This window comes from Alligator mississippiensis, chromosome 10 (assembly GCF_030867095.1).
Source record: "Alligator mississippiensis isolate rAllMis1 chromosome 10, rAllMis1, whole genome shotgun sequence".
Lineage (NCBI taxonomy): Eukaryota > Metazoa > Chordata > Crocodylia > Alligatoridae > Alligator > Alligator mississippiensis.
Window position 1 is genome coordinate 2,014,277 of NC_081833.1, and position 26,590 is coordinate 2,040,866.

General features: G+C 51.4%; 1 protein-coding gene across 7 annotated transcripts in view; it reads right to left on the reverse strand.

The window, feature by feature from the left end:
- Window positions 1-17,144, reverse strand: part of SGSM1 (small G protein signaling modulator 1) — a 53,855-nt gene extending 36,711 nt beyond the window's left edge. For 4 of the 7 annotated variants that reach the window (XM_014594787.3, XM_019486887.2, XM_006272807.4 and 1 more), the window contains exons 1-2: window positions 17,041-17,143; window positions 16,913-16,956 (exon numbers count right to left, since the gene is read on the reverse strand). In XM_014594787.3, coding sequence (XP_014450273.1) covers window positions 16,913-16,956; window positions 17,041-17,059 — 63 coding nt within the window. In that variant the 5' untranslated portion in view covers window positions 17,060-17,143. Of the gene's footprint in view, window positions 1-16,912; window positions 16,957-17,040 lie in introns of all 7 variants that reach the window. The other 3 variants (XM_059713335.1, XM_019486886.2, XM_059713334.1) reach the window with 1 other exon arrangement.
- Window positions 17,145-26,590: the final 9,446 nt, after the last annotated feature.

The window sequence follows — 26,590 nt, forward strand, 5'->3', positions numbered from 1 at the left end:
ACCTTTCCATCTTTGAGCTCCAAAATAATTTCCCTTCCAAAGCACATAGATTTGTATCTCTCCAGTTTCTGCAATGCATCTCGCTCTTTCTTCTTTGGTTTCACGAGCATTGGGAAGTTTGCCCAGTGGGGCTCACAGCAGGCAGAAAATGCTCCACTTGTCAGGATGTTTTGTGCTAGGATGGGTCTTGTTCACAGAGAGGAAAAAAAAAACAACAAAAAACCAGCATCTTCAGACCTGCCCAAGCAAGGCTGACGTGTGCGAGACACCTAATGACTATCACTCGGAAAATTAAAGCCCCCTCATAACAATTTGCCAGGGTCAATCATGTACAATTGTCAGCATGACTAGAGGGAGCTCATTTCTGAATAGAGAATTAAAAAAACCCACACACAAAAGCTAAATCCACCCCCGCCGCCTTCTCCCAACAAGTGGGTCAGCTCACTGCGCACTTCTGTCTCTTGCGTGCCTGGTGACTAATAGAGACAGCTCTTCAACCCAGGGGGAGGCAGGATCCGCGAGGGATGATTTCAGCCATGTCTCCGGTGGTTGGAATGAATTGGCACCGAATCCGAAGCCCACAGCCGAGGCGGCCCAGGAACGAGAAGCTGCGCGAGGGACGCAAACCCTCTGTGCCTACGTCACCCGGCCGTAGATGAAATGCCACTTCCATCAGTATGTGGGGGACCATTTCTTGTTTCTCCCGCTCTTCTCAACTTGAATGCAGAGCTGAAGGACTCCCATGTGGTCTCTGCAGGGTCTAGCACGATGGAGCCCAGGTAGTTGATGATGGGACACAAGATGCTAACGACAACGATGCCCTTGTAGACCTCAGAAAATGAGGCAAGAGTTAAACTGTTTGGGGCCCAAATATTCAATGCCTGCAGGGGCCAGAAACCAAGAGATACAAAGGCCAAAGAAGACTCATGGAGGCTTGAAATGCCAGAAGATTTATCCGCTTTCAGGGCACAGAGACTTCTAGACCCGCATGTCTACAACTTGTCATTTCAAGACTGACTCACTGGTTGGGGTGGAAAGGGCGCATGGGCCCGAGATGAAAGCAAGTTTGAAGGGAGCAATGTGCAGAGCCCCAAGGGACAAGGCAGGGGCCATCCCCACCTCGACCAGGAGAGAAGCATCACGGCACTTTCCCTCGCAGAGGCAAGTCACCTGCTGAGAAGAAGCACACCCGTGCTTCCCGCTCCTACACAAGCAGCACGATTCCAAATACAACGGAGAAATGCTCCGGACCATGCTGGGGTGCGGGCCAGGCTCTGAGGCTCCAACCAACACCCAGAAAAACACTGAAGGCAGAAGGTGGCTTTTCTCTCCTTCATTCACAAAAGGAAAAAAAAATGTGCTTCTGCTCCTTCTGCCTGGCTGACGCTGAAGTTCTTCGGTGAAACGAAGCCATAGTTGAGCATAACCTAAGCCCTGCACGACACGCGCACCTTCCCCCACCCTCACACAGTATGTGCAAATACTTGACAACTTCTTTGGGGTCCCAAATGCCTCACCAACCTATCGCAGCTCTTGGAGGGTGTCAATAAGCTGTTGGATAGGGGCAATCCAGTTGACATCGTATATTCGGATGTCCAAAAAGCCTTTGACAAGGTCATCCATCAGAGGCTCTTAACTACATTAGATAATCATGGGATTACAGGGAACGTCCACTGATGTATCAGAAACTGGCTCAAAGATAGAAAGCAAGGAGTGAGTAAAAATGGTCAGTTTTCAGGATGGAAAGACATAAACAGCGGGGTCCCCCAGGGACCAGTGCTTTTTAACATATTCATATATGACCTGGAAAAGGGGGCAAGTAGCAAAGTGGCCATATTTGCTGATGACACAAAATTATTCAAAGTGTACAGATCCAGGTGGACTGTGAGGATCTACAGAAGGATCTGGCATGCTGGCATGAATGGGCAACGACATGGCAGATGGAAGTCCATGTAGGTAAGGGTCAAGCAAAAATAGCCCAAATTGTACCTACACTGTGATGTGCTCGACATTAACTGTTGCTACAGAAGAAAGAGATCTGGGAATTGTTGTGGACAGTTCAGTAAAAACATCAGCTCGGTGCTGAGCAGCCATCAAAAGGGCAAAGGAAATGTTAGCGATTATTGAGAAAGGAACTATAAGCAAAGCAACATATCATGATGCCTCTTTACAAATCCATGGCGCGTCCACACCTGGAATACCATGCCCAGTTCTGGTCCCCACACCTCGAAGTATATAAAAGACCTAGAGAAGGTCCAGAGAGGGGCAACACAGACGATGAGTGGTATGGAGGGGTGTCTGTACAAGGAGAGACTCAAGAAGCCAGGCCTATTCAGTTTAGAAGAGACACTTAAGGGTAGACATGAGAAGGGTTTACAAAATGCTATACAGTGAAGAGACAGTCAACAGGGATTTATTCTTTAGTCTCTCTCACAAGACAAGAACCAGGGGTCACAAACTGAAAATAGAGGCCAGCAGTTTAAAACCAACGCAAGGATGTTTTTCTTTTTCACGCAGCGTAGAATTAAAGCGTGGAGCCCGCGGCCACCAGCCGTGGTGGCAGCAGAGAGGTCAGCCAGATTCACAAAGGGACTGGACACGTGCTTAGAGGAAAGGGGCAGCATATCCTATTGAGCACAGGAGTGAGGGGCACGGCCTCTGAATCGGGACTTCCTAGACCCTAAATGCTGGAGGCTGCAAATAAGAAAGGAGCAGTGAGAAAAACCCTAGTCAGACCCAGTTCCCTCTCCCTTTCAGTATCCACGCTCTGTCCCTTTGCAACACAGGAGACTGGGCAAGATGGACCTATGGTCCGACCCAGTAAATGGCAATGCTTATGTTCATACGTCTTGGGTTGATTGTGCCCAAAGCAATGTAACAAGGGCCATGGTCTTACCACTCTGTGACACAACAGCCCCACACTTAGCACACAGGCAGCGAGCTCCTTGGGGGAGAGGCTGCCAGTTGCATGCCTTGGCACAATGGGGGATTTGGCCCCGAACTGAGGTTCTTCACTGCTGAAACAATACAAAGGGTCATCAGCATTCACAATGCACAGAGAAACCCTCCTAGAGATGCAGGTCGGTGGGAAGTTACACGGCCAGGATAAAAAAAGAAGTGGCCCAGTACTGGCCATTCAAAACAACACTGAGCAAAGGAACGAGAAAGGAAACGGGGTTGTGACTGGGGCACTCAATGGAGACACAAAGCCCAGGAGGCGAGAGCAGCTGGTCACTGAACCTGGGACCGATACCTGCACACAGCAAAATTTGTGGCTGCTCAGAAAGTGAAGAAATTACAGAGGACTGCCAGCAAAAGGATTGCCATCCAAAATCTACACGAGTGAATTAATAATCACTGTAAATAGATCTAAGGAGCCCACATGAAGGAACAAAGCAATGAGAGCCAGAACAAGAGAAACAGCCCCAGTGCCCAGGGACAGCCAGGTTTTAATTGGCCTGCTCCATTAAAGGCACTTGTTTGCTGTCTAGCTGATGTAGGATCTGAGGGCGTTTGTTTGGCGAAAAGGAACTGTATTTCTGGCATTCCCATATTGCCGCTACTAATAGCTTTTTCCACCATAGCAGCAGTGAACGAGAGCTCCAGGGTGCTGCGGGCTGAGCAAACACAAAGCTCCTGCCACGGCCGGCCCGGCAGCACATGTCAAGTGGCCCTTGCAGGGACAAGGTTTTGGCCTGCAGCAGCAAAGGCACGTTAAGAGAACAAACATGCTACACCTTTACAGAGTTACAGGCATGCCTAGAAGGGGCCGTTCCTATTTAAGACAGCAGCAGCCCATGGCTGTGAAGCCCTGCCTGGTCTTGTCTGGACCTAGTGCCATTCCAGAGAGTCCCAGAGCACTTTGCGCACTGTGGTTATACCACTGAGCTCCCCGAGGCAAGAGGTCAACACGGCCCAGCCCATGCCATGCTCCTCTGGCACAAGGACGCATGCAGAGGGGAAGCAAAGGGAAGCAGTCATGGGGGCTGCAATTTGGCCAGGAAACCTGGATAAATCCTACACCATCTATGGTGTAACCATGACACGGTGGGGAAGGGAGGGAATAGGAAATGGCAGGTGCCACCAAAAGCATAGCCCACCTACAGCATGCTTGTCAGCTGCTTAGAGATGGAGGATGTCTTGGAGGGAGATCTCAGCACACTCACAGCAGCAGCACCCCTGGGCCACTGCTCCGACCTGAATCAGAGGGAACAGGGCTCCCTCTTGCAGTAGCACCACCTCTACCCCTACCAAGGGGAACTAAGAGGTCTCCCACCTACCTCCGGGTGAACCCAAGGCTGCTTAGCTTCCAGGGCCAGACTGCAGCACAACACAAGGGGCTCTGGCTGCTTATAGTGCAATGGCAAAGCACTACAAATCTCCTCGTGAAGCTGGTGGAAGTACACCGCAGCCTGCTCCATCCCTGCAGCGCCAGGACACCCTGTGCTCAGCCAGTAGCGACCAGGAAAGACAGAGGAGCATCCTCCTGCAATTCTGCATTGCAGCTTTTTTTCAGGCCAGTTCTAATATTGTAGATACCAGATCAAAAGCTTCCCTCACCATCTCGATAAAGCAACGTGGAGGAAAAGGAGGGGTTTGCTGCCCTTGGTTAATCACTCCCTTAATTTCCGTTTGTAATAATCCAGCTGTGCCTAACAGCGTAGAGGCACACAGGTTTGGCAGACTTTATCGGGTCTTTTCTAATAATGAATTACTCGCCCTCCTACCCTACGCGAGCCAAAGACAGCAAGCAACAGCCTCTGAAATGAGAAATAGGGGAGCAAAGCCTGCCACGTAGGAGGCCACGTAAGTCAAGGCTGCCATGACTGCCAGCATCTAACTAGTAACGGAGAAGCTGCCATTGCAGCAGGTGAGGTTTTGTTCCAAACAGTCGGCCCGGCTGAAGTGAACCCGTCTTTGCAACATGGCCACAAGTGCAGGTTTTAGGTGAAGTAGCTCCCCGCTCTCCCCTGAAACCTCTCAGTGTCCAGCGCACTCCACGTTTGAGAGACTTCACGTAGCGGTCCACGTGCATTAGGGCATGGGAGCGGGCAATGCTTTCTGAGCTGGAGCTGGGCCTGGCTGGAAGGTATGTTCCTGTTTCACCGGAAAACTAAGAGCTGGCATTTTCCCATGGAGGCCCCAAGGCTAATGAGTGGCGGTGTCTAAAAAGGTTCAGAGCCGCTGATTTAATGGCTCCCGCCTGGGCCTGAGGCAGTGTCAGCTCTGACTAAACCTTGCCATGAAAACATTCAACTTTCAGAGCACTGACAAAAAGCATTTTATTAAATGAAAATCCCGGGTAGGCCTAACCGCAAGACCAGCCTCCCCTCCCCAGACCACGAGGCCCGAGTGCCTGCCTGGTCCCCGACTGCTGCAAGATTCCCAGGATCATTCTTCACTTCAAAGCCAGGAAACCCCAAGCCAGCAACGTGTCTCCATGCTGCCCCTCGCCCTCTAACCCCAGCTGCTATTTGCAATGGTGGAGCAAGCTGCATGCTGCAGCTGTTAGGACAAGAGCCAGGGTGCAGAGGCCAAGAGCAAATGAATAATTCCTCTGTTTAATCAGCCAAAGACAATATTTACCCATATCTCTGCCTTTGCGCCTACCTGGGCTTTTCCAGCTCATTTGCCACAGACCCCAGCAAACAGACAATCTACCTGCCGCATTATTGGAATGATGATCTTTGCATTGGCAATTGCCTTTCCCATACAGGTGGCCAGGCCATCGTATGGATCATACACTCACTTGTACTGAAGCACATCGTCTCCCACATATGCGTCATACAACTCTCCCAGATGGTATATTATAAACCAAGCATGGGCAGCCTGAGAAGTATTATGCAGAGACCTGCGCCCTTTGTTTCCAGAACCAGCTCCCACCTCTTGAGAAGGCAACAGCACTTGAGGCTAACACAACAGCTGCCCCGGGTCTCTGAGCAAGGGAATCTGTCCTGACACGTACCCGAGTACACACGAACACACCTAGCAAACATAACTGCATTTGGTACATGGCTAAGATGACAAGCCGCTGTAGTGATCAGACGTGTTCAGCTGCTCTGGCACTTCAGGAACAGGTCGAGAAGAAGTCGCCCACTGTCAGACAGATGCAAGGCTGGGAGGAAGGCCAAGTTTCTGGATCAAAAACCCAGGACCAGGAGACCTGAGTTCTGATCCTGGCACTGACAGCTTCTGTGCGCAATGTTAGACAAGTCACTTAACCCAGGTCCCCATGGGGACGGCAGCACTGCTCCCTGACCAGCTGAAAGAAACACCTATGTCTTTCTGGCTTTGTTTCCCAGCAAGAGAGGAACCGGTGAGGCACAGGCTGGGTGTATTCCGAGTGCGTCTTGTTTGAATTAAATGTAAGCACCAGGTACGGAGAAGGGTGACAGGGTTGAATGGGGAGTGGAGAGCCCGCCTTGCCAGAAGAGACCAAAAGAACTTGGCTCATTTGGTCTGTTGAAATGAAAGCTAAGCATGGGCATTATCACCCCCCAAGAGCGCTATGAGACAGCATCAGAGCAGGCAGGTTGCAGAGCAGCCTCCCAGTGCTGCGGTGCCCTCTCCCAATGCCTCCCACGCTAATCCCAACTCCTTTTAGAACAACACTGGTCTGGGCCACAGCTGCCTGCAATACCTCTGTGGTCTGTAGGCCCCTTGCAGTCCAGCAGTGCCCCGCACAGCAAGGGGCCTCCAGGGACCTCAGCTCCAACACAGCCCCTTCCTGGGGTGCCACAGAATGTGACCCAGTTAGCTTAGAACAAGCGAGCCTGCAGGTAGCAATAGGCTTGCCACAACTGCACCAGCTCAGCGTGGGCAGCTCTACCCAGCTTCCTGGCCCACGCTGAGCTTTATGCTGCTGCAGCTGCAAGCCTAGCAGGTCCCTGCTGCCCACTTCAAAGCCAGCTCAGGTATCATCTATCCGTACACAGCTTTGCTGCAGTGCAAACAGATGCTGAGTAGGCGTGAGCTATAGTGGCCAAGCCCCTCATTGCTGAAAGGTGTCACATCTCCATCTCTGGAGAACACCAAGGGCACGAGATTATTGCAAAAGAGCTCTGAGCTGGGGTTCAGTCAGGCAGCTCCACGTTCAGCCCTCTCCAGCCCGGGCACATGCAGACAGCGGCAGCTTTGGGCTGCATGGGCCTGCGCATAACGCCCAGGGCCACAATGCCACCATCACCTCGTGTCTCCAGGGAGCTGCGATCTCAAGGAAAGCCATGCTCGCACCCAAGAGAGGCCACAAGTGGTCAGACAAGGGGGCTGCTGGCCATGTCCTGGTACACAGCCATCTGCTTTGTGCTGATCTGATGGCTGGACTGTTACCCAGCCTGTCCGCAGAGAAGGGAGTGCAGGACTCACTTGAGAGAGATGCAGGGAGGGGGTGCTTTGCCAATGCAGTTGCTTATTAACTACATCTACAAAAACCACCATGAACTGCACTGCACGTGGTGTGTGTGGACACTGCCATCACATGGGTCTGCTCGCAGAGTCCTTCTTGCCTCCTCTCAGGCTCTTACAGTCCACATCCCTTCCTGCAGCTGAAAACAAAAGGGCACACATAAGATACGAGTATGGTGGAGGTGGGGGTTCATGCCTGCAGCTTGCTTGGGGGTCATCAGCGGGGCTGCAGGAATCAGAAGAAGCAGCGGCCGACAGACAAAGGCACATTGGCTTTGTTCTTCCTCAGGTTTTCAGTGGCCTGGAGGCACTGCGGGATTCAGCTATCATGGCACAGGCAAGACTGCTCTTCCCTTGTTATAGCAGCACCTAAAAGCCCCTGCCACTGCCACGGCCCCATGGCCTACGCACTATTTGAATCCAGGCAGGGACAGCCTCTCTGGCAAAAAGCAGGCAATCCGAGGAGTCCAAGGTAGAGGTAGGACCCAGTTAAGGCCACTTTACCAGGGACCCCAGGTGTGCACAGGAGCATTCGGTGCTGCACAGGCACTGGGAGAGACAGACCTTTGTCTGTGCTCCAAGGAGCTTTGTCTAGTGCAATGATTCGCACGCAGGGAGCTGGGACACCTTGGGGACTGCCAGAGCCTTTGAAGGGCAACCCAAGGCATGAGGCAACAACCAAGGTGTGAGGACAGAAGCAGTTAAGTGCAGGCTTAGGCTTTAGCGGCCTGGCTCTCTCTTAAGAGCATTAATACAAATGTTCTTGCACCCGGTGCTTTGGCAGCTGGCACAGTACTGCTACCCAGAAGGGTGCCAAGCCCCACAAGGCTTTTGTGCAAAGAGAAAAAAAGGGAGAGAAAACTTTCTGTTCCTTTCCTGGTGCATTTAAAGCTCCTGAGCTGCACCTGTAGCAAACGTGACCAAGAGAAGCTTCAAACTAGGGTTTGATCCTGTGTGTTTGTTTTTCATGCTTCCACGAGCTGGTATTTGCTCACTCCCACTTGCAATCTTTTTCGCTGCTTAGATGGAAGTGCTGTTTTTAGCACTGAGTAATCCCAGCAAAACTTCCAGTCGTGGTGCTATCATCAGAGCAGGGACGGCCCAGCCCAGCAGAGCATAGGGATTTCACTTTAGGCACAGCCTGAAGTGCACTGCTGAATCCAGGTCCCTTTCCTCCTTCAGGAAAAGCTCTCCTTTAAGTCTATGCAGATGCTCTGACAAGAGCCATGCAGGGAGTGCCCAAAAGGAACAGCGCTCTGCTATGGGGTCTGCATCCACGTCCAGCACAATGCTAAGGAAACTTTCAGCAAGAAGTCATAGAAAATAAGTCTGGAAGGGACCTCCAGAGATCACCTAGTCCAACCAAGGACTGAACTTGTGACACTGGTGTTACTAACACCCCACTCAAACCAACCTGAGCTAAACAGATGCTCACAGAAACAGACTTAGGACAAACACATGAGCATCGATACGAGGAAGGAAAGCGGCAATTCACAGGCAGCCAAGTTCATCCTCCCGGCATTTCCCATCAAAGCATCAAGATATGTCTATGGTTCCCTGCCACTAGGAAGGCCCAACAGAAACTCCGGTGTCTCACAGGCCGGGGAAGATAAAGCACCTCAATGGAGCACTGATGTGGTGCATAAACCGGGCTGAAGCAGCCCAGAGCCATAGGAGACCTACAGCCTAGTGCACCCAGGGGTGAGCCATTCTGAGCAGCCAGTGGAAGGCCTTGCCAGACATGCCACGGCCAGCGGATGAGCTGGGCCCTGCTCCACATCTGCAGAGACCCAGGCATGGGGCCCCGGAGGTGGGGTCACACAGAAGGGCAGTGTGGGGGCAGTCAATGTCAATGGGGACACAGGCAGGCTGCTGAGCGAATGCGGAGCCCCAGGGCCGATGCCACCAATCCAGCCTCTCTCTCACTTGCTGGATTCATTTCTTTTTGCATGTAAAAGACCAAGGGCACTGTTTTGTTCATCTGGCTCCTTTAGCAGACAAAGGCATAACGTCCATTTATCTGCCGTCTTTATAAAACATCTAGTATTGATATCTGCATGGTGCAAAATACAGTCTCTTATCTTCCCAGGAATCAATGCCTCGATTACTCCAATGGCAGGTGCCAAACAGTTCTCTCAAGCACCAATGCAGCTTGCAGCCAAAGCCCACCACTGATCTGCGGGAGAATTTACTAGCAGACTATTCAATAAATAACCGCAACGAAGTGTGCTTTGATCTGTTAAAGTGCTGCCACTCCCAGAGTCCAAGTGCTTTCTTCAGCCAAGGACTTCAAGGTCTCTTTATCACTGAAAGAACCCCATGCCATGTATAAAGGCTTCACTTGCCTGGCTCCTGCCCCAGCCACTTTAACTGCTGGAGATGTTTTTTCAGAGGATTCCCAAGACAGGAAATGTCCATTTCTAATTAATCCCTGTGCAGGGAGCACCATGAATGCAGAGCCAGTGATACAAGATGCCCAGGTGCAGGCAGATCTAGTCTGGGAGAGAACCTGCGGCAATTCCCTGAAACTGCCCATAAGCTCGAATGAATCCCGGCTTCCCAGGCCCTGCTAATTCCCATCAGCCTCTTTTGGCCACTGCACTGTGCAGGATTCAAGACCTGGCTCAACTTTCACCAGTCACATCTGGCCTGTTCACTTGCCGGAGCCACACGGGTGAGCATGGCCCCCACGCCAGATTCCCGCAAGAAACAATTCCAGCCACACCGACTCACGCGCCCGCGGGACAAACCGCCTGCCTTTGCAGAGCGGATGCCAAGCCGTGCCGTGCCCGACCACTCAGCCTGCTTCTGTTTGGCATCATTCGGCAGCTCCACGCTCTGGCAGCTCCTGAAACGACGATTCTAATCCTATCGACTGAGACCTTTGGCTTGCTAAGAAGTGTTAATCAATTATTTATTGCCACTGACTAAATAAGACATCGACACAGGCTGCTGCTGGGGGATCAGCCACGTGACACAGACGGGAGCCTGTTGCAAGGCCCAGATATGTTGCCAGCAAGATATTTTGCGTCAAAATACAGGTTCAGCCAACTACGTCGTTTGACAATTGGTTTCTGTTCTGTGGCCTCTCATTTTTCTTTAAAGCACAGGGAAATTAAGTGCAAAGTAGAAGTCTGTGCAATGGTATGGCTGCACACAAAGCCAGGTCCATGTTCCCCCCCAGTAGGCATGTATACGTAGGCTAAAACTGCATACAGCTCTGATCACAGCAGTGGGCCTCTCCCATCACGCTGGGCCCACAGTGGCCCAACCTCCCACTTGCAACAGGACCTGGAGAGCTCTGAGCAAGGGTGGCAGGTTCTGGTCCTGTTTTCCTGGTTGAATGCAGCATTTTTCTTTGCACCTGTTGGTACTGCCGGTACAACGCCAGACTTGCAATGCTCCATGAGGCAAAGGAGCACCATAGGAGAAGCCTTTACTTCGGTGGTTTCCTGACCTCCCAGTGCCTGGCCTTGCCCAGCAAGCTGCCAGCCCGCCTGTGCAGGTTGCCAGGCACACCCCAGGCACCACACACATGGGAAAGTCATGTCGTACCAAGAGGCGCAGCAACAGCCACGAATTCAAAGCCCCTCTCCGGACTCATGTCAATGGCTGGTCCTGGACAACCAAGCCGAAAATGGGCATGGGATCATTCAGGATGTAGAGCCTGTTGGGCAAATTTACCAGCTCCCAGCAGCATTTGCACTGGAATCGGATCCACCTTCCCAGACTGTCTTGCTTCGAAGCCTTAAGCTTGTGAAAAGGCAGGCATTTCCACGGCAACAGATTGATGCTGCACACGCACCAAAGGATGACATCTTGGCAGCCCTAAATCAAGGCTATGCTGCCTGAAGCATAGATCTCCCCCAAAATGTTTACAAGGGGAGCATACAAGAGACAGAGGCAAGAAAATTGTGCTTGGTTTAAAACCTCCTCCCCCAGGCTTGCTGGAACCTGAGAAGGCCCCTGCAAGCAAGTGCTTTCATCTTCAGAGGCAGAAAATGTCCCCTTGTGATTAGAAATATTGTTTTCTGCAGAGATCAATGCAGACAGCCGAGCAGCAGTATATTAAAGCCTTTTGTTTACTTTGGACATAGGCACATTTAAAAAGGCTGGTCTGGCTGGGAAGAGACATCCGAGGGCTCCTTGATAGTCAACGACCTTCAATATAAGCTTGAAGAGGAGACTGACAGGCCTTATTTTGTCCAAGCGGTCCTGACAGTTGAATAAAATCATATTTTTTTTGCCTTGATGATAGCTCCAGCATTCATTCTCCAGGAGATCCCAATGAAGCTGTATTAGAAATATATCAACTTGCTAACAAACCAGAATAGATTCCTTGGCCTTGACACCAGCAACTCGACATTTCAGAATGATGGCTGCAAGGACTTACTCCAAGAGGGCAGACAACGGCTGCAGAAACAGTCAGATTGTAATAATTTTACATTAGATTGCTGCAAGCTAAATAAGACTGGTGTAGCAAACAAATTAAGTGGAAAAAGTAGAAGAAAAGGAGATTGATTTTTGCCCCTCTAATCCAGGAAAGACTCACATAAAATCTATAGCAAAGCTCATTCATGCTATTAAAAACAAAAAACAAAACAAAACAAAACAAAAACCAAACCCACAGGCAAAAAAGAAAAGAAAAAAGTATATCTACTATATACAGAACTATAAAACATCATTAATACAGCAGGCTCTGGCCAATCAATAAACTACGAAAAGAAAAGAAAGTCTAAGAATATGAACTGAAGTGAATAATAGGTGCATGTCAATTATTTATTAACAAAACATTCAAAACACTGAGGGGCAAGTTAAGTAAGAAAGCAAAACTGCAAGAGAGGAATAAACCAGACGAGTGCTTGTTCCATGCAGATACTCCATCCTCCAGAGCTCTCGGGTCTCCCGCCCTCAATACACCTCAAAACAATGGTTTCTCTGTTGCTCTACATTTTGTGCTGTCACTCTACAGCTGTGCACTCTTTTCACCCATTCTCATCCACTACCGTTTCTACACCCACGTTGTGCTGCTGTAAAGTGACAGCACAGAACAGGAAAATGAACAGGCCGAGCCTACGACAAGTTGTCCCCCAAGTACAACACCGAATTCCCAAGTCATTGTCTGCAACGCTGCTACATGGAGTGGGCAAAAGCCTTTCAATGGGGGGGGGGAAAAAAAAAAAAAAGAGATTTTGATTCATACAAATTGCTTCTTCAGTGAATTACGCATTTCCCTGTTTTGGCTGAAGTTTTTCAAGTTTTCATTACAAAAATAAATAAATAGATCCAACCCTTTCTAAACTGAGCCCTTCTCAGTGTTCAGACACCAAAAACAGGATGCATTTCACCTTGAAAACAGAAATTCTGGTTTGGGTTCTCTGGTGGGGGGCGTTTGCTTGTTTTATATTGTTTTCTTCTTTCCTGATGCCCCCCATAGAAAAATGACAGAAACAACCAGCAGACAAAACCACACACACACACACACACACACACACACACACACACACACACACACACACTCATTTCCCAACCAGTCATGCTGTGCTTCCTTCCCTGCCCAGAAGGCCTAGGGGTTCATTTTCAGCTTTCAGGTTCAACCTTGATTTATTTCCCTCCATTTGATCCCTAAACATATCGCTGAAGTGTGCCAACAATGTGAGGCCATCTGCCCCCCTCCATCCCACCCAGGGCCAGATGCAGGCATGGGCAAGCCGGGTGGCTGCCCAGGGCCCGGACAGAAAGGGGGCCCGGAAATGGTAATTTTTATTATTATTATTATTATCATTGCTTCTGACAAAGGGGGGGCCTGATACTAAAAGTTTGCCCAGGGCCGCCAGGAGTTTAGGTACGGTGCTGACCCCAGCCACGCAGCTCCCCCAGGCATGGGGCACCGAACAAGGGTGGGACAGCAAGACCTGCAGCACGACTCCCAGCAGCTGCCCCCCTGCCACACTGGCACGTTACACGTATGCACTGATTACCGCACGCAATCCCGACAGGTCACCGGGGCACTCTGTGCCAAGTACCCCTCTGCTCTAGGCCTCACCTACCCTGGGGTTTAGTTCCTTCTGTCACTGTACCACTGCAAACCCCCGGTATAGACATCCTGCAATAGGATAAGCCATTTGCACCCTTGACAAGTGAGGCACTACCCAATTTCAGAGAGTGCTGTCCAGGTCTGTACCAGATACAGCACACCAGTGTCTGCCCCAGGGCTTGAGCCAAGGCCTCGTAACCCAATCCAACAGAATGAGAGATAACACTCGTGCAGAAGCTGGGTGCCTTGAGAGCAGAAGAGAGGGAGAAGGTTCCTGCAGGGCCTTCTTTGATATCTGCAGGGAATCACTTGGGCCTTCAGCTGGACTTGGAGCTAAGTTAGGTGAGAAGGAAGAGGAAAAAACACGCATGTGCCCATGCACACCAAGCTGAAGTAGGTCTAATGAGCAGGTGAGAAAACACAACAGATGGGTGGGCTGGATCACTTACCAGAAACGTCACTGAATAACTACAGAACTGCAAAAAATAAAACTTTCTGGGTTATGTTTCTTCTGTTGAGCTGAGTGGGGACAGAGTTGGAAGGGAAATGTAGACCCGGGGCTCAACAAAGAGCATAAACGCAGGCCTCATTTTTCAGCACTGAATCAGGGCCACAGGGCCCCCATGGATTTCGCCAGGGAACAGACTAGGAAACAGCTTGAGGAAGGTGGAGACATCTGTTGCTAAGAGCACTAGGCCCCGAGAGCAGAGAGGACACCAAGATTCCCGCAGAGCTCAGGATGCAACAGGGCTGCCAGAAAAATCTCACGACTCTGACAACCTGGAAGAGCGCGTTTACAGCACGACACTGCTGTACACTGACAAACGTGGCCTAGCGGCAGGCTGACAGGCAAGATGTCACTCGGCCAACGTGTCTTTTCACGGCCACGCATCCTTTTGCACTCTTTCTCCCTCCTCCCTCCTCTTGATGCAGCCTTCACCCCTCAGGTCAAGCTGACCCAGACCCATCAAAACACAGCAAGGGAAGGCTGCTCTTCCACACAGCAGATGCAGCGTACGCTCCTACAGACACCAAAGGCCTCCCACACCTCCACCACCTGCCACTCCAAGCGTGAAGCCTTCTTCTTCAAACTGCCTCCTTCATCTTCAAGATGCAGCAGCTTGTGTATTGAAAACCCTGAGGCACAACACACCACTGCCCAGACAGTTCGGTCCCTGGAGAAGGGGGAGCCATGTGGGATTCAGGTTAGGCCTGTGGTTTATTGCACAGTTCAGTAAATGGCCGGGAGGACAGGAGAGGAGCTGAAAAGGACAGAACATGGTCCCAGACTGGGATCATGGGTCTGTTGCACAAAACCATGTTAACTTCTGTGTTCAGGGCACTGGGTGTTGCCTCCTTCCCTCTCATCGTATCAGCCTTTAGCATCCTCCTCTGGGAACTAACTGCCTTTGCTTTCCTCGTCTGCTCTCTATGCGGCTCAGCCCAGGAGAAGTTGCAGACAAATTGCAATGAGATGCTTTATTTCAACTGCTCAAAACATGTCGCACCCTCCTTCTGGCTTTGGCAGCCGTTGTCAAGGCACCACAGAGCAATCCTTTCTACCACACCCATCCCAGGATGAAGGGCGGTTTGGCCCTTTGGATGCCAACCACAGCTGTTCCTTGAAGACTGTGGATGGTAGGCTTGGTTTACATTGCAACAGCAGTGATGGATGTCTAGGGCATGAGGCAGAAGGGCATGACCAGCATCCCTCAGTCCTGTTCTCAAGTCTGTCACTGACTTGGATAAATGGCTTCCTTTCTGTGTCTCAGTTTTCACAGCTGTAGAAGGGGGATAACTCTTTCCCACATTTGCAAAAAGCTTTGAAATCTGAGGGCAAACAAAGCTACACATCAGCTACTGCACCCCATCCAAAGCAAATGTATGCAAAACAAGCTACGAAAGGCTGCTATGAATAGAAAGAGAGAAAATGTTGCTCGTGTGTTCAACGGAAAACCAGAAAGGCAGAGAGGCCTACAATTAGGCCCTCATCATCTTCCATCTTGTGAACACACACACACAGGCCCAGAGCACAAATGTGCATATGGGCAGCCTGCATCCTCCTTCCCCTGCTCTTGCCAACAGCCCTGAACCACTGCAAGCGCAGGACTCAAGCATTTCAGGAGTCAGTGACCTACCAGCTGGGACAGGTAGACAGGCACAGGGAAGATCGGTGTCAGTCCTGCCCCCCAGGACCACTCAGACACACACAAGTCACAGAGGAGCAGCATCCACAGCAAAAACACATTTTAAAAGATGCAAGATGGCATCTGCGTTGGTGCCAAATGCCCTCCAGCCTACAGGGTCAGGTGTATGCAGCCCCCCACACTAGCACCAATAAACAGGACTGTGTTGCCAGCCTAGGAAAGCAGCTAATTTGGTCCAGGGGCTGGGAACAGCATCTGGCTGTGACCTCCTGGCACTCCACATCCAGCCCAGGAACACAGAAAGCTCTGTCTGCCTCTCCCACAATTCAAGGTCCAGGCAGAGGCAGCCACAGCGCAGCCTGTGCCGTCTCCCTTCCACGAGAGGGCTCCGGGCAGGAGAGACAGTCCTCACCAGCCAGGCTCAGCACGAGAGAGCAACCAAGAGTTATGGCTGGCAAGGGTGAGGTGCAGGGGTGGCGTGTGCCCAGGGGTGAGCCCAGGGTCCTGGGTTCGCCACAGGGAAAAGGGTCAGCACTGGGACTCCAAGCACTGCCAAACCAGCTCGCTAAACCTGGGGGGCAGGGGGGGACCAGGAACAGAGTGCAGATGAGGCTGCACCGTGCCCTCAGCTTGCAGGCTCTGCCAGCCCAGAGGCAGCCCGTTTGCTTTGCCTGGTGCCATCCCGCTGGGCTCCTGCTGCTACGGGAGCTCTTGCTGTGGCAGCAAAGGACCCAGAGGGACTTTAAATGAGAAGAGATGACTCCCTGGAGCACCCGGCTGTGCCTTTCCCCTACGCATGTCCCCCAGAGGCAGGCAACCAAGGTCAGAGGCACCAGAGCCCAGGAGTCCGCGGCCCCCGGGCCCTGCTCTAGCGACTCTGCCCCCCATGCCCAGCTCTCCCCCATGCAGCAGCAGGGGCTGGAGCAGCTGGGAGCAAACCTGCCCTGCCCTGCCCAGCCCAGCCCGGCGGGGGCTCAGCTCGGTGCTTCCCAGCCTGCCCGAGGTGCCGTGCTCCAGAGCCACTGCCCGGGCTACCGGGCCTGGGGTGGCGGGGAGGAGCCCCCAGGACAGGGCAAGGCAGAGCCCCCCGGCAACCCGGCGAGCAGCTGCAGGGGCTGCACCCACCCCGCTCCCGCAGGGCCAGCCACCGCAGAGGGCAACATCTGGCGCAGCCCCTCCAGCGCTGCGCCCTGCGCACCCCCGAGCCGAGCCTGGGGCATCCAGATGTGCACCCCCGAGCCCACCCCGGGGCGCATCCAGCTGCGCGCATCCTCTGCCCCCGCCCCCGCTAACATCTGGAGCGGGTCCAGCTGCGCGCACCCACCTCCTTCTTGACGGTGCGCAGCAGCTGCTGCCGGGTCTCCGCCTCTGTGGGGGCAAGGAGGAGACGCGTTAGTCCCGCGGCCCAAGCCCCGGCCCCGGCCCCGGCCCCCAGCCCGGCCCGGTGCCTACCCGCCGGAGCTGCAGCCATGGCCCCGCTCCGCCGCAGACTGGCAGGCAGCGGGCGCCGAGCAGCCGGGCCCGGGCAGGGCAGAGCAGGGCAGGGCAGGCAGCGCCGCCCACCGCGCCCGCCCGTGGGGAGGTGCCCGCCGCCGCCGCCGCCGCCAATCCGCGCCCGCCCGCGGGAGGCAGCGCGCACCGGGCCCGGGCCCGGGCCCGGGCCTGGCCAGGCAGGCTGTGCGGGGGCGGAATCGTGAGCCGAGGGGACAGCATCTGCTGTGGATGCCCCTTCCTACAGCCTGGCACCGCCCAGAGGAGAGGGAAGGACAAGGGGGATGATGAGCGCTTGGAGGGGCTTCCTAGGAGGGGGCAGGAGAAGGGTTTACCACCTGCAGGGTGCAGAGAAGAGAATAGGGATTTATTACTGACTCTTTCCTAGATTTCATAGATCTTTAGGGTCGGGACGGACCTCAGGAGATCATCGCGTCTGACCCCCTGCCCTGGGCACCAAACTATAGTCTCCCCAGTGGATCAGTGCTCCGCGCCGGTTGTCTGCAACAGGAGTTTCTGTAATTGCCATCCCCATTATGGCTTTTAAGTGTCCCTGGTCCATCGAGGAAGCCTTCCTCGCCCTCTCTTTATACCAGCTAAACATTCACCACCACCCTGTGCTTGTGGGCACTGTCTGCTGTAGGTGAGTACCCAACATGAACGCTGCGTGCCCCAGGAGGCTGGGGGGGCACGGCGACTGCCCACAGGCAGCCACAGCGGTGTTGGTGGGGGGCGGGCAGGGGAGTGAGTGCTGACCAGTGTTCACAAGATCAAGGGGTCACAACGTGAAGCAAGCAGGCCGGCAGTTTAAAACCAACACAAGGATGTTCTTGTTCACCCAGCAAGTCATTAAAGCATGCTTCCACCGCACCTGGTGCCCACAAACTCATGTCCACCAGGTGCGGTGGAAGCAGCAAGTTCATCCAGATTCACCAAGGGATTAGACACATGCTTGGAGGAAAGGGGCATCCATCCCTATTGAGCACAGGAGCGAGGGGCACGGCCTCTGCTGAATCCGACCTTCCTGGACCTTCAGTGCTAGAGGCTGCGAGGGAGAGAGGAGCAGGGGAAAAACCCTGGGCAGACCCAGTCACTCCGCTCTCTGCCCCCGTGTGACACATGAGACTGGGCAAAATGGACCTATGGTCTGACCTATCGATGGCAATTCTTATATTCATAGATGATGTTGTAGCTGCAATGGTCCAGAAATCATGCAAGGCAAGGGTTCTTAGGGTGATGTCTGTGATTGCACCATGTTTTCACCCTAAGAAATCCTTGCCTCTCATAAATGAGAAATGCAAGCAGCAAGGGCAGCAGCAGGGCAGTGCCAGCACTGCCTGCACAGACGCAAGCTATTTACCGTGATCTGATGGGTAATCATCAGCACCCCCGTTACCCACAGATACATGCCTGCAAGTCAGTCCCAGTGACTAGCCCCGCCATTCTGTGCTGCAAGAACTGTCATGTAAGCCACACAGTGGGGGGTGGCTTTCTGCCTTTATTAATTCCAACCTTTATTAATCAGTCTTTATTAATACTATGATCTCAGTATAAACTCTGATAACGTAGGCTCAAAAATCTGTACACTGCAGAAGTGAAATTGGGCTCAAGCCATTTAGCATCAGGTAGCCCACAGGAAAAGCCTACTGCATTTGCGGGACATCCTCTGTAACACAGAAGACGTGGTATCCAGGAGGTAATCCACTGGGATATCACATTTTACCTAGATCTGAGCCTCTTGGAAAGGACAGATGGGCCAAATGCTCAGCAGGGGTACCTCCCCATGAGCCACTCATCTGTAAGGCCTTTCTGCACCTGTAATGATCAGAGAAATGATAGTGGCTTGAGCAGGGCCAGACTTTGAGGGCCCATGGGTGTCTGCTGTAAAAACTGAGGAGGGAGAAACAGGCAGTTTCATTAACACATTTCCTGCGTTTCTCTTCCCTCACTCATTGCTCCTGAGGACATTTCCATAGAAACAGGATCTTTGTTCCTTAGCAGTCCGGCTTCCACTAACAACACACAGCATCAGAGAGGAGGGCAGCTGCAATCAGTTCCATCGTGTGTTAGTAAGGGGTGGCCTTCCAGCTCCGGCCATTCAGCAGCTGGACCTCAGTTTCCTTGATTAAAAGGTGAAGGTAACCCTGGCTGCGCAGGGACCAGGTGAGGTGTCTGTTCATGCCAGTAAAGCACGCTGAGATGCTCAAATAAGACAAGGCATCCTCCACACAACTGATGCATTGATGTGTCCTCATGGCCTTCAGTGAGTGTGGCAAACTCCGTCCACACTGGAGCTGGGACTGCAGCCAGAGCTGGCCTTCCTGAGAAGAGCTGGCAATGGGTAACCACACATCCACACCGCTTCTGATCACAGCTCTCTCTCCCCCCCACTACATTGGCCATCATCCATACCATGAAACTCAAAAGGCTCTGCTTGAGTGTCTTCGTGCAACCTCCACTGATTGCTGCGATCGTAGCACTGGAACAGGCACCACCAGTCATCCCTTCAAACCCTTCCTGGCAGCCACTTGTCAACCGCTCCTTCATGGAATCAGCCCCATCAGATACTGGACTCCTCGCCCCTCCTCTGCCCCTTCTTGGAGAGAGCCGAGCCAGAGTTAACAACAAGAAAGCTGCTCTCCAAACAGGGAGCAAGTGCGATGACATGCGAGCAGGGTGTGGAAGCACGTGCAAGGGACAGCTCCTGCCCTTGCATGCTGCGGTGACTCATGTTGCAGTGACTCATCCGTGTACATGTATGTCTCTGAGGCCCAGAATGGTTTAGATCTGTTCCCTGCATGTCAAGGCTCCCTCCCTGAGAAGCCCCTCCATTGCTTCGCCAGGAACTGGCCTGGCCTCCCGAGGTGTATTCTAAGTGCTCTGTGCCTGCGGTTAGCTGATGGCCACATACCTCTGCTGATTACGGCCCCTCCCTCTCCAAACACCTTCATGGCGTTAGTCCCAGCAGGATGTGGCATTGCAAAGATCAATGACCAGGAAACCACAGGCCTGATGCAAATAATAATACATCCTACTCTACAGCCCATGTAGAGCACAGGGTCTCTAGAGCGGCTGCATGACCCGTCCTCAGTTACTGAAAGGAAATAAAGTCAACCCTCTCAGGAGTTTGCTGAGGTACTGCAAACCAGCTGATTTTTGCTCCATATTTGTTGCTAAAGCAGGGAGGGGTCCAGCCTAATAAAGTCACGTATCACATGTGTCACTCTCAGCACTGCTCCAGGGTACAGCAAGTGATGGCTCACTTTTATTTTGATTGAATTAACCCAAAAGCAACTTTTGCTACACCCTCTTGAAGCACTTCAGAGCCCCCCAACCCACCATGCTGCAGCAGCTGGCCTCTGGGCGGCCTATAATCCTTGATTTCATTCTCCTAGGATCTTTTATTTTCAACGAAAGCCAAGAAAAGGAGACAGGCCTTATTCTTCCCATTTTTTTATAGGGACCGGTCATTCTGGTTACCTGCAGGTGTCCCACCGGTGGAGAAGACAGCCATAGCCAAAATACTTCGGGGAACTGTGACAAATAAGCTTGGCTGCTTTCCAACACTTGTGGGCTAGGATCCAGATCGACGGAGAATTCCGCTTGTTCAGGTACTGGCATTCGTATTTTTGTGTTGGCTAATGAGAGAGGTGCTCAGCACAGTGCAGCATACGCAGGGACAGCCTCTGGCTCGCATCCTGAACCAACTGGAAGTGCCTGGAGACCTGACTGCCAGCAGCATTTCTTTCACCATCTCGCCTACTGAGAGATTCGGTATCTTTCCAGATTGGCCCCAGTTGCTCAAGCAGCGACATCAGAAAAAACAGCCGCTCCTCGGTGCGAAGGGGGCTGGAGTCACAAGGTGGAGCCATTGTGTTTGTTTTGCTACAAGAGCTTTCTGCTTGGGGAGAATCTGAATGACAGGGATGGAGGGGGCAAGGCTGAATAACCGATCCAGACAGTGTCCCCCATCATAAAAGATTGCACAAGCTGCTAAATAAGAATATGGGGGGAAGTGACAGACCAGATGCTACATTAGGAAAGAGGCAGGTGTCACGAGGCTGAGTGGATGGCCTGGAGACCCACGGGACAATGCATTTAATCCCACATCAGTCCTAGCCCCACCCCAAACTGAAAACCCTTCTCATTGCCACCTGCTCTCATCTTTCTTTCTCATATTTCATCCTGCTGCCTTCTCATAGCTCAAATTCACATCTTTTTTCCCCACTCTACTAGGGGGAAAATAAAGATAAAGCCTGTTCCTGAAAATTCACACAAATCCAAATGTCTTCCCCACCAGTTCTACCCCAGGAGACCTGCAGGGCCCATTGTCAGTCTAGCAGGAGCAGGAAACACAGACTAACAGGAATAATGAAAGCATCAACACCTCATAAAACACCCACCAGAGAAACTCCATGAAATCATTAACATCTGAGCAAATCACCCGGGGCAGAAAAAGCTTGTCTCATGTGACCTGGGGATGCAGCTAAGAGACACTGGAGTTAACACTGCATGAATATCCAATTTGGAGATTGAAAGCAGGGCAGATTTCCTGAGCTGCCAACAGCTGGGCTGATGTGGAAATGCCAGGCTGAGATCCCTGCACTGCTCCAGTCTGCAGAGCTCCTCTGATCAGGACATGGGACTCTGGAGACAACAGACAGCAGGGAGAGAAGAGATGGCTTTGCAGTTCAGGATGGGACTGGGTAGCCAGGCTTCCTGCACTCCCAGTCTGTCCATACTGCTTCTGATAGTGCCCAGTGGGGGACTGTCGGCTCTGCTGGGAAGAAACACTCCACCATTAAGTCCTGTTACACACGTGCACTAAATGCCAAACAATGTAAGGTAGCCACCACTGCAACAGCACTACGTGTACACCCAGGTGGTACTGGGGGACGTGCAAACTTGTCACATTTTTTTCAACGTGTGGCATGCATGAAGCAAGAGGGCAGGGCCTATTCTCACAGCTACCCTCCCTGGCACTGGTCAGAGGCAGGGTAGACTCATCGCTGTGCAGTGCCTCCATTTCCCTATCCATAAAATATAGAACACAGTATTGCTCTGCCTCCCAAAGATGCTGAATGAGCTGCTGGCCCACTGCATCCTTCCAGGGCCGGAGTCCCGGGCTGGCAGAGCTGGTCCCAGAACAGGTTTTACAGTTTTGTGGCTGAAACCAAAAATCAAGACAAGAATCTGGTTTAAATAGAACTAAGACAGAAATATCAGGGGGCAGGGAGGGGAGGGTTACAGCTAAATGAAAACCAAATCTTCTTGGCTCAACTTGAAACCTTTCATTTGATTCCAAACAAAATACTTTGTTTTATTTGGGGCTTATTTAACCCATTTTTGAGCTTTGGTTAAATTTAGGTTAGCATTCAAAAGGAAAATGCCATTTGGAAGCACGAAGTTTAAAAGTTCCATCTCAAAAAATGTCCAGATGAAATGTTCTGAAATGTTTCCTCTGTTTTGTTTCAGGCACAAACTGTTTGTCATCTTTTACTTGAATTTTTTAATCCCTTTAGTCCAGCCGAAACTCTGCTTATCAGTAAATTGACGATTTGTTGGAGAAAATGTCCTCCAGCTGTGCCGACAGGGAAACCCTAACAAACCTGGCAGAGGCAAGTTCTGTCTTATTGAGTTGTGTGAGATCTTCAGACCTGAACAAACACCACACGTGATGCGGTGTTGATCTGAGTGTAATAATTAATGGCTCTTTCAGCTTCAGCCAGTAAAGACATGATTGCTAGCAATGTAGGTGTGGATGTGTATCCTTCTGGGTCTGCATTCAGGCCAAAGCCTGCAGTCTTTACTCAAGCAAAGCTCCCACTGGACCCACCATGGACTGCAGATAGTGGTTTGTATTTGGGAGTGTTCTTTGTTATAGGATCGCACAGAGCAAGACAGTGGATTCCTCTTCAAGCAGGCAGCTAGAAACCTACAAACTGGCAAATTCCCTGTATCAAAGAAGTGGTACTTTTCCCAAGTGAAACTGCAGGGCAGTTTTATGAGGCTATCAGTGCCCTGCCTGACTTAATCTACGTGGTCCAGTAGCGTTTCTAAAGAACCTACCATCACAGCACCCACTATCATCATCTCTGTTGCAGTTCTTTCCCTGAGCAAAGGGCTCATGTGGTGATGGCTGTGTATTACGTCAATATGTTATCTGTACAGACAGTCCTCAGACGTACGACACAATTGGTTCCTGAAAACCACCCCCTCCCCGTCTTAAGTCGAAACGTTGTAACTCGGAACCAATTTTCCCATAGCAAACAATGTTATAAATGGAGAATTGGTTCCTGAACCAAGGCCCAATACCCTATTTTCACCAAAAATAACCCAGAATTTTGTACTCAATCAATTATAGATGAGTAATATAGCTACATTAATGTATTTATATTGTAAATAGCAATCATATTGATTTGGAAAAACTTCTTTGAGGAGACTCTGCTAGACATTTTGAAAGGCTCTTGGTTGGACTTTTTGAAGGGTTCTTGGCTGGAGTCTTCTCAGGAGTCCCGGCTGCAGGTTTTTCTGGAGTCTCGTCTGCTTTTCTTAAAGAAAGTGTCCAAGGAAGTTTGTGTTCCTTGGAAGGAAACACATCCCAAGTTTGTGTTCCTTGGGATGTGTTCTCCAAGGAGATGGGTGATGCAGTGAACTTGTTCATTGACATGGCTTGGCGTCAGATCAAGCGTTGTAAAGTCAAAACTGACATCAGAAGGTTGAAACAGGTGTCAATTTATAAACACTGTAAGTGCGAAACATTGTAACTCGTAACGTTGTAAGTTGAGGACTGCCTGTATAGTGGTACTATACGGCACAGTACAGTACTCCCGTACAGTAGGAGTCCATGGTGCGAGGTTCTTTGCAAACACTAAGCAAAATGGTTCCTGCCCGAGAGCTTGGAATCAACACAAAACAAGAGGCAGCAGCTGGACACAGACCAATGTGAGTGTAGCAGGAAGCAGTGAGATCGTCTCTATGCACCCCCTGCCCAGCTTCATCAGAGTCACCATCTCTGTCATGCCACCATCCAGGTTTATGGCCAGATCTCCTGCAGAACTCAGTTCCTAGTAAGGTCAGTAACCACATGGCCATATTTGAAAATGTGCCTCACTCCCAGCAGTTGCCACTGGGGAACAGAGGTTTTTCAAATCTGGTGGCTTTGCTTCAGTGCCTAGATGGAAGCTGGGCTCTTTGCCTGTCTTACGCTGAAGGTCAGGCCGGATGGTTCCTTCTGGCTTCACCTGTGCATGAGTCAATGACAACCCCAGGCCCTTCACACTTACCCTTAACAGCAGTTCTTTGCAACATTTCATAAGGACTCTCCATGCTTCTCACGCTCATTATGAGTGCTACCGAGGTCACCTCCACTGGAGTATCTGTGTGGAGATAACACATGTTAAAAAGACTGATCCACTGGGATGCACTCATTTTGCTTAGATAGAGCAAGTTAAGACTTAATAAACACAACATGTTGAGCTTTGGAGTGACGTAAATGTGCAGCCTGTGCAATCAGATAAAGCACCAAGAGACTGGAAGCCCTGGGGAGCAGAAAGATGATGATTTCTTATAAAGGAAACACTGGGGTTCCTGTACAGAAGGATTTTTTGCATCTGAAATCTTAAGCCCTGTCAATCTGTCTGTATCACTCCTAGCAAATTCACATTGGATGGGCAGCTGCGAGTCATGTGCTGAGAGTACACAGAAAGGACCTGTCACTTCCCATCATTCACTGGGGAAGGACTTATCTCACTGGAGAGCTCTCCCGGCTGGGCAGGACCCTGCTGCTATTTGCACTCTGGCACCTTCCAAAGAGTTTTAAAGAAAAAAGTAGTCCCTAATGATAGGCACTTGGGTCTTGACCTGCGCAAGGGGGCAGAGAGTCAGCTAACCTGTTGCTTCTGCCCACAGGAAGTAAAGCAATGAGCTGAGCTGCCCCAGCTGACTTCACTCTTCCTTGGAAAGCTCAAGGAGGCTGATCTGCATCTGCTTGGGAACACGGCCCATTGGTTACACAGCTCTAGGACCTTTGTACTTCTCTCAGTGGCCTGCCTGTGGCATCGGCATTTCCCTTAAGCCTGAGGGAGATGAAAAATGGGGGTGGTGCATTGGGGGTCACTTGCAGTCCAGGCAAATCCTGCCAGTCACTGAGAGATGTGCACACACCACACACGCAGGCCCTAACCAGGTGCCAGAGACACAGCAGTGACCCTCTCCTCTGCCCCAACGCCACAGCCCTCCTTCAGAAAGAAGCGACCTGGGATGCATCTCCAGGAACAGGGTACAGGCTGCATACACAGTCCTCAGGGCTGCCTGCTGCACTGAAGCATCAGGGCCTTCTGCTCCCCAAAAAATAGCCCCCAGCAACATGAAGGGAAGTCTCCATGCACTAGGACTAGGACTGAGACATTTAGGACACCCAAACACTTGCAGTCAATGCAGTCACACCTGCCACAGTAGCGAGTCTTATTCTAACCAGCAATGGGAGGTGGTGCACAGCTCTACACACACAGAGGACAGCTTCTCTCTTCCAGGCTTGCTTCCAGCCTCTTCTGGTCTGATTTCTTTCTCCCTGGGAGAAATGGTGCTACCTGGATAGATGGGTGCTATTACTGCCTCCCTTGAGAGCTGTTGATTAAAATGAATGCAGCAAAATCTCTCTTAATCCTGTAAGCGAACTTCTAGCATGCCACCACCAGCCATCCGTCCCAGCTCCCACATGAAGGAGTGCTGCCTATCCCCGATCTGGTGATGGGTACGTCCTGAGTGAGATGTGATGGCTTCCAATTTTCTGAAGGTCGAAGCGTTTAACTGAGAGTGAGTTGCTTTGCTCTTCATGTGATTATGTTGCCTCTCTGGGTATCAGGCTAAGTCAATTAAGTTGCTCATTGCTGTCTCTGCAGCTTAAAACTAAATTGCCCAAAGTTTGTTTAACACAGCAATTCATTGCTCAACAGTTCAGTGCCTGTGTGGGGAGGTGGAAACGAAGCAGTCTGCTAAGCTGAGAAATACAGAGAGCTGCCTGTGCAACACGCTGCCACACAGAGGTTAGTTTGGGGTGTCAGGGAGACCCATCTCCAGCTCTACTCAGCTAGAATAAGGTCTGCAATGCCAGGCCTCTTGGTTGGGGGAGAGGTGGGATGGTAAGGTGAATTCTAGGGAGCAGAAGATCAACAGTCAGAACCGTTTCATGGAGATATTCCCCCTGTGGCTGCTCTGCCAGACTCAATGAGCAAGAAGCAGATTATGGGTCTGATGCTCTCCTCAAATTTGCCTCCCTGGGTACCTGCTGTTACTTCACCAACTTGCTGTGTGTATAGGTTTGGGATTTCACAGCTCCCCTTTAATTGATTTGACAGTGGCAGCATGGGTCTGGCTCTGGAAAACATGAAGCCATGGAAGCAGACCAGAGCTGAGCAGCTTGTGGGCAAGAGCAGAGCAGCATGGGTGACTGATACGATGTTCATAGAGAGAGTCACGGACTCAAGATGCCGGTGGGTCGAGCTCTGAG